Raw genomic sequence first — 12648 nt, forward strand, 5'->3', positions numbered from 1 at the left:
TAATGCTTACATTATGGTAAGTTGTCTACATCATAATCCTTGAGATGAATCCCCTTTTAAATACTATCACGTCGACCTAAATAAACTGATACTCCTTTTCTCAGATGAAGAATAGGGTGGATTCAATATTTCTTCCTAGCATATATATATGTCTGACTTTTTTATTTTCTCTTTTGTCATTTCTATAAAGTTTTCTAAAACGATTTTAACTTTTGACAGTAACTAAGGATATGTACATACCTTAAATTCAATAAATAAAGGAGAAAAGAGCACGTACTAGTAACAAAGCCTTGATGTGATTATGGTTTAGCTCTTCAGGATTTTCTTTAACGTCATTCAGATACACTTCCAAAAAATCACTTCTTTCACCACACAACCTTCTCTTTTCCTTCTTTCGTTCATTGATCAAATCATCAAAAAGTTTAAACAACTTATCAAAATGAATGGATGTTCGATGTCTTATTCCTTGAGGATCGATCTTTTCAAGTATAGGGAAAAAATCCACCAAGTTAGGTTTCCCCATTTCAGACATGATATCCCAGATAACGTCCTTCAATTCTGCCTTGAAATCCAGAAAACTGGTCATAGACTGTATATCATATTCAATACACCATTATATTTACTACCAAGAAAATGGTTAAAATGAGGGCGAGGGATGTTAACTTATTCATCTTTCTACATACCTTTGAATCCGAAAAAGGATCAGCCAAGTCCTTGGAGAAAAGAGTGTTGGACAATAAGTTCAGATTAGTCTTAAAAGCAATTTGACCTACATCCAAAGCTTCACCTTCTTGACAACACTTTGCACAATAAGCAATCAATTCTTTCATTTTTTGTGACCTTAGATGTTGATTTGCATCAAGCATATTTGAAGAGAATATATTTGTGTTCAGGATTCTTCTAAGTGTTCGCCATTGAGGACAAACGGGAAGCCATGCCACCGAGGATTTCCAATAGTTGTGAGCTCGAACGGCATCAACGATAAATCTAGTTGAAAAGTCTTGATCTTGATACTTAAGAACTTGTTTCGCCATGGATGATGAAGAAATGACCAATGTTGTTATTTGACCTAGTTTTATACTCATAATTGGACCATATATTTTTGCAAGATTGGCCAGAGATACATGAGGTTTTGCACCTAACAAGTGAAGGCTTCCAATAATTGGCCATGGAGAGGGACCTGGTGGAAGTTTTTTGCTACCTCTAGTGCATATTTTGGCTAGAGTATAAAGAAAACTCAAAGCAAAAATTGATCCCAACACAAATGTATAGTAATTCATTATGCCACACTCCCTTCCACTTGGAAAGACGAGAAGATGTTTTCCTCTAATCTTTCTTACTCACACGTTTCTCTCTCTCAGATGGTTTTCTTTGCTTTAGTATGAGACTAATGTTGTATGGTGGTAAGGTATTTATAGTGCACTTGGGATGACAAGTGTCAAGTGATACTCCCACGGTTTTATATTATTTTGCCTCTATTAATATAACGATTCGTTTCATAATTACTGAAAATATCTACAGTAGAGGCATAAAAGTGTTATATTTTCAATATTTTCGGGTACAAGAATCTGTATATATACAACAACGACTTCAACACAAGTTCAAGTCTAAGACAAGAACACTTATGAAGTTCCTTAACACCTTCAACATAAGATTATGAATAATTTATCCAAGAAGTATGTTATATTTCACAAATGAGATGAAATAGAAATGTAAAGCCAAGTCCCCTGACTTCATGGAGTGTCCATAAGAAATAATTTCTCTCACTGTACCCGAGGTTTTGGAATCTTCCTCCCAGGATAAAATGGCTTTCCATTCAATTATAGCGGTACCTCAAATAATTGGATTCGTCGAACTCACTCAACAACTTAATGATCACATAGATTTTTTGTATAGAAGAAGAGTGTTTTTGCTGTCAAAAATTATGTCTATACCTGAGGAATATTTCAGGTATTTATAGACTTTAATGTGTCCTTTCAGAAAGGATGCATTGGTTCAGTAGTAAAGCACCTATTCAGTACAGTCGCGTCACCTGCACCCAGTCTATGCTGGACCTGCGCCCGAACTGCGATTGCAGGTGACACTGTACGAATTCCAGTGAGCATCTGTGTGGCACCTGCGCCCGCAGGTCATCGAAGTGCGTGCGCAGATCACCCAACAGTGCGAAATAGTGTGCCTTTTATCTCGAAGGGTCACATCCCTTCGAGATGCATTGCATATGCATTTGCATGGCGTCTGAAATATGCCCGCACTTAGAGAAAACAATTCTATCAGATTTTTGGATTAAAATTTCATTTGTAAAACAAGTTTCAAATAAAATTCATCTAAAAAGATAGATCTCATCAATCGATCTAAATCCAAATCCAAAGCCGAGCCAAGCGAGCGACAACGACGACGGCATGAGGCACCACCTTGATCTTGCCTCACTATCTACGTGGAGTTAGTGTCCCTCATTATAAGCACTTACAAGTTCCCTTCTTCCACCAATGTGGGAGAACTAGTGAACTTTCTAATATAAGAGTACAATTTCCATTTTGATTACTCTATTTCCCTCTATTTTTCATTCACACACACACATTGAATCTAACAATTCCCCACATGAATGGAGAATGGCTATCTTTCAAAGAATTTACAGACAAGTATATGATCATTTAGCAAAGACTAATTGTATCTGGATAAGTATGTTTCTCTTTGAACTATCCATAGTGAACATGCATCGGATGCACTTGATCAATCGGTAAATTTGATATCTTTGAACCGTCGAGTTTTAATGTACACTTAGACAACACATGTCTCACACAACCAGCCTTTTACTATTTATGATTCTCACGGTTTTGTTATTTTTAGCCATAAATATGTCCCGATTTCATTAGAGCTTAGAGAATAGGCCTTTACTAACATTCTTCTTAAAACGGCTTCCACTTCGCCCTTACATAGGTGATTTCTAAATGTTCAATCCTATAGATTAAACTATTTGGTCAAATCTACCAAACTTATATAATCATTAAAAGAATTTTCACCTTAAGTCTTATCCTTGTTTACTAAATATTGTCTACATCATGAGAATGGGTTAGATAATTAATAGTGTTGAATCTGTCAGACACAACTTTGTTGGATCTCTTTAAACCTAGATTTTGGGATCTCCAGTCTGCTAGGTAGAGTTACTGCCATGTTGACTTGTCCTAGTCCTTAAACTCATTTCCTTGTATGTCCTTTCCACTCCTTCTCTATATACACCTTTTGTAAGTGGATCCGACACACTATCCTTTGACTTCACATAGTCAACAGTGATAATTCTACTAGAGAGAAGTTCTCTAAAAGTATTATGTCTCCGTCTTATGTGATGAGATTTACCATTTTTATCATGCTCCCTACCCTACCTATTGCCACTTGGTTATCATAGTGTATATATACTGGTGTCACTGGTTTGGGCCAATACTGAATATCTTCCAAGAAATTTTAGAGTCATTCTGCTTCTTCACCGGCTTTATCCAATACGATAAATTTAGATTCCGTTGTAGAGTGAGCAATACATATCTGTTTGGATGATTTTCAAGAGACCGCTCCTCCACCGATAGTAAATAATATCCATTTTGGATTTTACTTCATTCAATCTGGTGATCCAATTTGCATTACTATATCCTTTAAGTACCATGAGATATTTATTATAATGCAAAGCATAGTCTTGAGTGTATTTAAGATACCTCAAAAAAAAATTTATTGCCATCCAATGAGTTTTATTGGGATTACTCGTGTACCGACTCAACTTACTAATAGTGCATGCTATGTCTGGTCGTGTACAATTCATTATATACATTAAACATCTCAATATTCTTGCGTACTCCAATTGTGAGTCACTTTCACCTTCATTCTTTCAAAGTGTGAAGCTCTCATCCAATGGAGTCTTGGCAATACCGAATTCCATATACTTGAATTTGTCAAGTACCTTTTCGATATAACGAGACTGTGACAATGAAAACCCTTGTGGAGTTCTATGGATTCTTATTCCCAAGATCACATTCGCAACTCCAAGGTCCTTTGTATTAAATTTGCTCTCAAGCAGTCATTTCATTTCATTTATGTCAGAAATGTCTCTACCGATGATCAACGTATCATCCATAAATAAACAAATAATGACTTGGAGATTTGGAGTGTCTTTAATGTAGACACACTTATCATATTCATTTATCTTGAACCCGTTTGCCAACATGGTTTGGTCAAACTTTGTATGCCATTGTTTAGGTACTTGCTTTAGTCCATACAATGACTTAATAAGTTTACACACCTTATTCTTTTTTTGTAGAACCACAAAACTCTCAAGTTGTTCTATATAAATTTCTTCCTCCAATTCTCTATTTAGAAATGCTATTTTCACATCTATTTGATGGATTTCAAGACCATGTACCACCGCCAAGGCAATTAACATTCGAATCGACGTTATCCTTGTTACTGATGAGTATGTATCAAAGTAATCAAGGTCTTCTTTTTGTTTGAAGCCTTTTACTACAAGTCTTGCCTTATATTTTTCAATAGTACCATCTGCTTTCATTTTTATTTTGAAGATCCATTTAGAACCTAAAGGTTTATTTCCTGGAGGAAGATCAACCAACTCCCATGTATGGTTGCTTAAGATTGAATTAATCTCATTATTGAATACCTCTTTCCAAAAGGATGAGTCTGACGTTGAGATCGCTTCTTTAAATGTTTGAGGCTCATTTTCTAAGAAAAATGTTACAAAGTCTAATCCAAACAAAGTTGACATTCTTTGATGTGTACTACGCCTTGGATTCTCGTCATTATGTTTATTTTCACTTAGTTCATCTCGAGGTCGTTTAGACCCCTACTAGACTGTTCATGTCTAGTTTTATACGGATAAATGTTTTCAAAGAATTCAGCATTATCTGATTCAATTACCGTATTTTTATTAATATCCCGATGTTAGAATTTATGAACCAAAAACTGACATGTTTTACTACTTTTAGCATATTCTATGAACACGTAGTCCACCGTCTTAGGTCCTATCTTATCCCTTTTAGGCATAGGAACTTGGACCTTTGCTAGACACGCCCACACTTTGAAATATTTCAAGTTGCATTTCATTTCTTTCCATTTTTCATAAGGAATTGATTATGTCTTACTATAGGGAACTCTATTGAGTAGTCAGTTGGCTGTAAGGATAGTCTTCCTCCACAAGTTTTGCGATAAACCTGAACTTATTAGTAAGACATTCATCATTTCATTCAAAGTTTATTTTTTTCCACAATTCTAGTAGATTAAGGTGAGTACGGGGCCGTAGTTTGATGGACAATTCCATTCTCTTCACATATTTCGGCAAAAGGAGATTCATAATCTCCGCCCCTATCACTTCTTATAGTTTTGATCTTTTTCTCCAACTAATTTTCAACTTCAGTTTTGTATTGCCTAAACGCATCTATTGATTCATCCTTACTATTTAACAAGTAGACATAACAATATCTAGTGCAATTTTCAATAAAAGTTATGAAATACTTTTTTCCACCGTGTGATGGTGTTGACTTCATATCACAAACATCAGTGTGTATGAAGTCTAAGGGATTGAAATTCCTTTCAACGTACTTATAAGGATGCTTTGCATATTTTGATTCCACACACATTTGACACTTTGATTTATTGCACTCAAAGTTTTGCAAAACTTTCAATTTAATTAGTTTTCACAATGTTTTGTAATTAACATGGCCTAATCGTTCATGCCATAAATCGTAAGACTCAAGCAAGTAAAAAGAAATTAAACTTTTATTGATTTCAACATTCATTATATTCATTTTGAATAGGCCCTCATTGAGGTAGCCTTTTCCTACATACACTTCTCCTTTACTAAGTACAATTTTTTCAGAAACAAATACACATTTAAATTCGTTTTTGTCTAGAAGTTAAACAGAAATCAAGTTTATCCGTAACTACGGAACATACAAGACATTGTTGAGTGTCAACACTTTGCCTGAAGTTATTTTCAAGCACACTTTTCTTATTCCTTCTACTTTTGTAGTAGCGAAATTTGCCATGTAGATCTTTTCTTCTCCTTGAGCCAGAGCGAACATAAAAAACAATTCCTTATTAGAACAAACATGGCGGGTGGCACCAAAATCCATCCACCATTCGTGAGGATTTCCCACCAAGTTGCATTCGGAAAGCATAACACATAGATTATCCATTTCTTTTTTGGACTTAACCAGATTTGCTTGGTCCGATCCTTTTTCTTACCTTTCTTCGAGGCACGACAATCCATAGAATTTTGGCCAATCTTGCCACAATTAAAGCACTTTTTCTTGAATTTCTTCTTGAATTGATTGCTTTTATTTTCATCTTTCTTTCATTTTTAGAATTGTTTAGGTTATATTCTATAATATTTGCTCCATTCATTGCAAAATTTCCTCTTGACCTTCTTTCCGAAACCTTATTATCTTCTTTAATGCATAGTCGTACAATCAGATCTTTGACTGACATCTCCTTACGTTTATGTTTCAAATAGTTCTTGAAGTCCTTCCACATAGGTGGTAGCTTCTCTATTATTGCTGCTCCTTGAAATACTTCATTCACGATTAAACCTACAATAAAGTTCATGTGAATACCAAGAACATTTTTAAATTGTTCAACAAAGGATTTGTCAAAATCATACTTTCCGCAAGGAGATTATGGGTGATCACTTGCAGTTCCTGCACTTGAAAAACAACAGACTTATTGTCTATCATTTTATACTCCAGAAATCTTGCAACGAAGAACTTTTTAGTTTCGGCATCCTCTGTCTTGTATTTTCTTTCTAACGGTCCCCATAACTCTTTTTCTGTCTTTGTTCTACTATACACATTATAGAGATCATCTTGGATACCACTCAAGATGTAGTTCCTGCAAAGGAAATTTGAGTATTTTCAAGCCTCCACAATCACAAATTGCTCTTGTTCAGAGGTTCCCTCGGGCACCTCCAGAGCTTCCCCAAATTTGAACCTTTGAAGACAAAGAGTTGTGAGGTAGAAGAACATTTTCTGCTGCCATATCTTGAAGTCAATACCCGTGAACTTTTCGGGTTTCTCCACTGGTGCCATTTCCGGCGAAGCATTCGTGTGACCTTGTTGTGGAAATACTAGTTTCCCACACATTCATTGCAGCATCGTGCACTTAATTATCGTTAGTTATTTTTCTGTCACAACAAGACAGTATCTTTAGTATATCAAAATACTTATTAAAAAGTTGCAGCAACTTTAAACATCTCTTGTTTCTAGTTTAACCATGAAGTTTTTATGACTTTCAATCGTCAACCGAATGATCTTTAACTTGTGATGAAGATTTATGTCTTTAAATCACTAGTTAATTTCAAATGGATTAGAAAGCTTAAAGCATTAATCTCAAGAAAACAAGTTATACAAATTTCAAAATATTATTCCTTAAGATTATTATTTTCAATATTTTCGGGTACAAAAATATGTATATATGCTACAACAACTTCAACACAATTTCAAGTCTAAGACAAGAACACTTATGAAGTTCCTTTACCCCTTCAATACAAAATTATGAATAATATATCCAAGAAGTATGTTATATTTTAGAAATGAGATGAAATAAAAATAAAGCCAAGTCCCCCGACTTCACGGAGTGTCCATAAGGAATAATTCTCCTCACTGTACTCGAGGTTTTGGAATCTTCCTCCTATGCTAAAATGGCTTTCAATCCAACTATAGCAGTACCTCACATAAATGAATTTGTTGAACTCACTCAACAACTTAATGATAACACAGAGTTTTTGTATAGAAGAAGAGTGTTTTTGCTGTAAAAAATCATGTGTATACCTGAAGAATATATAAAGTATTTATAGCCTTTATGTGTCCTTACAGAAAGGATGCATTGGTTTAGCAAAAAAGCACTTATTCAGTACAGTCACGTCACCTGCGCCCAGTCTGTGCTGGACTTGTGCCCAAATTGAGGCCGCAGGTGACATTTTCTGAATTCCAGTGAGCATCTGTGATGTACCTGCGCCCACAGATCATCAAATTGCATGCATAGATCACCCAATATCACGAAATAGTGTGCCTTTTACCTCAAAGGGTCTCATCCCTTCGATTTGTGTTGCGTATGCGTTTGCCTGGTGTCCGAAATACGCCCAAACTTGGATAAAACAATTCTATCAGATTTTTGTACTAAAATTTAACTTGTAAAATAAGTTTCAAATAAAATTCGTCTAAAAAGGTAGATATCATCGATCGATCATTTTTCAAATTCAAATCTAAATCCAAATTCAAAGCTGAGACGAGCAATGACGATGACTGCGCAAGGCACCACCTTGTTCTTTCCTCACTATCCATGTGGAGTTAGTGTTCCTCATTATAAACACTTACAAGTTACCTTCTCCCACCAATGTGGAAAAATTAGTGAACTTTCCAATATAAGAGTACACTTTTCATTTTTGTTACTTTATTTCCCTCCACTATTTTTCCCTCCATTTTCCATTCACACACACATATTAAACCCAACAAAATGACTTATACATCATATGTTATAGGACCAACTCATTAATATGAAAGAACATTTGGAACTGAACAAATGTCATACAATACCCCAAGCACAAAGTTAAGTTAGAAGTATTATTATCGATTGAGTTTTGAGCAAAGTTTAAACCAGGTTAACTTCAAATGCATATATCTCCTAGAATATAAAGAGTTATCGGATCCAATACTCACCAAATAAAAAGTCTTATTTCAAATTCATCTAACCATTAGTTAATCTGTCTTCGTAATAAATTGTTATGGTCATTTTACTGAATATTGTTCAGATTGAGAAGTTTACCTCTACAATGGTACCACTGCAGTGGTAACTGGGAAGCTTTTAAGTTAGTTTTTGATAGGTTTTTGCATTTTAACTCAAAAATTTTGTTCCAAAGCCTTAGGGGACAATTTTCTATTTTCTTGAATGAAAATTCTTCATTCAGCTAAGTTCTTTCATCATCTTCTTTATATTCAATCCTTTATTATCTTAGAATCAGTAGAACAATCTTAAATGGTGAAATTCTTAGAAATTTAAATCCTAAATTTCATGAGATTTTGAGAAAAAATTGTTGGTAGTGTTAATATCACTTACAATTACTTTTAGATTGTTAATCAACGATTCCTAACATGAATTAGTGATTCTAAAATAAGAATCTGATTCTTGAAAATCTTGAATTTAATAAAAAAAAATCATTAGCCTTGAAACTCCATTAATAGAGATGGATTGAATGTGATAGAGCTAGTTAAGAGTCAATTCACCTTGGGTTATAATTTAGAGCATGAATAAGAATAGAATTAGTGTGTTAAATTCCTAAATTAGTTATTTGAATATTAATTGCGTAATTTCTCTTATAATTATTTGATTTGTAGAAGATTGACCTAATGGAGACATGAATGAAAGGAAAGAACAATCTTGGTATGACTTGCTTGTTCTAAGATCTTTGATCGAGGTAGGTTATGCTTTAATGTATAGTAGAGTTGAATTAGTTTCATGTAATAATTATAGTTGGCGGGAGATTTCATGTCTAGCCTACGGGCACGAAGTTTAAATGGATAATATTTGAACATATTGTAGTAATATTATAATTTGTGTTATTGTGTTTTATGTCGATCTTTTAATGAGTTTTTGTATTTATATGTTTTACTTGATGATTTTTAGAGTTTCATCTACGAATTGAATAATAACAGAATAATTAAGTCCTCTAAACTATAGATCTAGTCTTTAATACCTTAAAAATGGTGAACCTAGTATTATATATATTTGATGTATGAGATATTCTTGCTAGAAGACAGTTATGAGGATCGATTATGATAAGAGAGGTGATGATATAATTAAGAATCTAAATTCAAGTTTTGATAAGTGCAAAAGAGTAAGATGTGTAAAGGTGTATGACTCTAGCTTGAATTGTAAGTTGAATAGAGTCGAATGATAGAATGGTCGACTAAAGGAGATAGTGTCTCGAACTTAATGATGACTTGAGTGTAAGAGTTAGTAGTTAGTAATTGAATTTATTGGACTCAATATGAATAAAAGAGGGTTAGATTGATGAATGAAATAGATGATGAATTAGAGTCTAGTGTCAATATTGTTGGAAAGTATATATGTATAGAAAAATACATGAAAGAGAGGTACTCGCTCCATCTCCTTTTACCCGTTCCAAATTGGGATAATACAACTATTAAGAAAACAATGATTGGTAATGTAGCTTTAGCATTTTGCCCCTCTTAATTGTGTCTTGTTGTTAGTTCCAATATTGATGGATGACTAATACCAAAGCACCATTTATATTCTTAATAGTGTACTCTTAATGGTACTCATCTTTGCAATATTTTTCAAGAATACTAATAATAAGGAGTAATTAATTACACTAAGGGTATAATAAAAAAAATATCTTATCATGATAAGTAAAAAAGGACAAATAAAATGGAATAATAAATTAGGAAATTTGGGACGAATAAAATGGGACGAAGGGAGTATATATAAAGCCTAACCTCTCCAAAATTTTTAGTAAAGATTGGGAAGATCCAAACCTATTCCAACTAGACATTTATGAGTTGATGGAACCAATGTTAAAGATAAGAGTAGTACTCTATTAAATTCTGTACAGCACACCAAAAATATCATTAAAGGTAAAGTTATGAACAAATCTTTCCAGTTTGATATCCCTCTGGTTTGTTTCGAGAAAAAACTCTAGTGATTTATAAAAATGGATAAGTAAAATAAAATATTTATTTTTGATAAAAAGGCCAAGTAAATAAAATTGAGGGAGTACTTATTTAGAGGACTTTCGCAATTTAGTACTCTTTCCGTTTAATTAGTTATTTCTCCCTCATTTTACTCTTAGGGTCTGTGAAATAAATCATGATATGAAATTATATGAGATAAAGTTTTATTTGGATATGTAATTTGCAATTTTAAGTTGTATTTTATTTTATAAATAAAAAATCATCATAAGTTGTGAAAACTATCAAAATTGCCTCAATCTTTATACAATCATACCAAATAAACAAAAGTTCATAACCAAAATATAACACACTATTACTAAATTATTCTAACAGAAATACAACATTTATTGATTAAATAATAAATTTGATGAATAATAAATGATAAAGTAAAAATTTATTTAAAGTAATAACAACTTTTGTAGGCATTTGGCTAGGAAAATCAGAAGAATTTGAAGTTGAAATTAGAGTTAAAGTTAAAGTCGAGTTGTGTTTGGTCATATCTTTTTTTTTTTTTTTTAAATTTCTTCAACTATAAAAATGAAGTTGAAATTAGAAAAGGGTGAAAACAAGTTGAGACTTATTTTTACTTTACTAAATAAAGGTTCTAAGTTTTTTTATTTTTCATCTTAAGCCATCACCCCAGGTTGTAAGCCTAAAGGTGTTAGGGGATTTGGCTTGGACACCTACCACATTAATTAAGTAGCAAAGCATTTACAATGACAAGAGGGGACATTGAACCTTGCCTCAAGTCTGAAAACAAAGATTGCAGGTAATCTTGATAGGAAAGGAAGAAGCCAGTACTTGCCTCTACTATTTAAGTTGTATTTAAAGTTTTTTATGGTCAAACATTATTTTTTAATAAATTAAAAAGATTTTTTAAAAGAAAAAGTGAATATTTCTCATGATCAAACAAGGCTATATATTGGTGACAAAAATGATTAAGTAAAATATAAATGGTGTAAAGATGTATAGAAGTGATACTATAAGCTATAAGTTTTATTGACATATGAAAAAAATTGTTGATAAATTTAAATGGTGCGGATTTTTAAAAAAATATAAATTTGTGAGTAAATTTTGTCTTTGAGAAATGTCAATTCATGATTTGAAATTCTCAAATCAAAACTTTTGGAGAATTTGAAATTTTATGTCATGATGTGAAATTATGAAATAAAATCATATGACTAAACGTTGATTTCATCCCTTAATTTCATATCACGAAAATGAAATTGAATGTCCAAACACCTACTTAAAATATTCTTTAAAACTAAAACACCTATATTATACTCAGGGAGGGGGGGGGGGGTGATCTAGCATTAGGGGTGGGGGTTCCCGGGAACCCCCAAACATTTTCGTATATCTTGTAATTATATTGAAAATCTATTAAATATATAAGAATAATAAATGAGAAAACCATCAACAAAGTTGTTAGTTGATTTAGTTGTTTAAAAGTGGCTTGAAGAAGTGTCTCACACTCTATACCCTAGTTTGATTCCCCTTGGAACAACCATTTTTTAATTTCTTTGATATATTAATTATTTTATTGGAAACCATAAGTTTAAAATTTTGAATCTGCCCCTAATAATACTCCATCCTATTATAAATAAATAATATTTTTAGTTTGGGTATAATGCCTAAGAAACTACTCATGCCTAGGATACAAAAGTATTTTTTTATTAACTTATCTTTAATAAATATCTTGAAAAATATGTACTCTTTAGTAGTTTCTTGACTATGTATAACATTTTTATTTATAAAAAGGTAGAATTGGAAGAACACGATTAATACTTCTTCATTATTTAAAACACCACTTATTTAGGAACGAAACAAATACTTTTTAATTGGCGTAAAATGAAAGTGACACACTTATATTTTGAATATCATTCTTTTTTAATATGTCTAAATTGACATC

The 12648-nt window shown here is 32.7% G+C and overlaps 1 protein-coding gene across 2 annotated transcripts in view; it reads right to left on the reverse strand.

Moving 5' to 3' along the window:
- Window positions 1-1382, reverse strand: part of LOC107877717 (geraniol 8-hydroxylase) — a 32555-nt gene extending 31173 nt beyond the window's left edge. Inside the window, exons 1-2 of one of the 2 annotated variants that reach the window (XM_016724415.2) lie at window positions 684-1382; window positions 278-562 (exon numbers count right to left, since the gene is read on the reverse strand). In XM_016724415.2, the coding sequence (XP_016579901.2) occupies window positions 278-562; window positions 684-1280 (882 nt within the window). In that variant the 5' untranslated portion in view covers window positions 1281-1382. Of the gene's footprint in view, window positions 1-277; window positions 590-683 lie in introns of both variants that reach the window. The other variant, XM_016724414.2, reaches the window with a different exon arrangement.
- Between the last annotated feature and the right edge of the window lie 11266 nt (window positions 1383-12648).

Source organism: Capsicum annuum, chromosome 7, assembly GCF_002878395.1.
Source record: "Capsicum annuum cultivar UCD-10X-F1 chromosome 7, UCD10Xv1.1, whole genome shotgun sequence".
NCBI classification, from domain to species: Eukaryota; Viridiplantae; Streptophyta; class Magnoliopsida; order Solanales; family Solanaceae; genus Capsicum; species Capsicum annuum.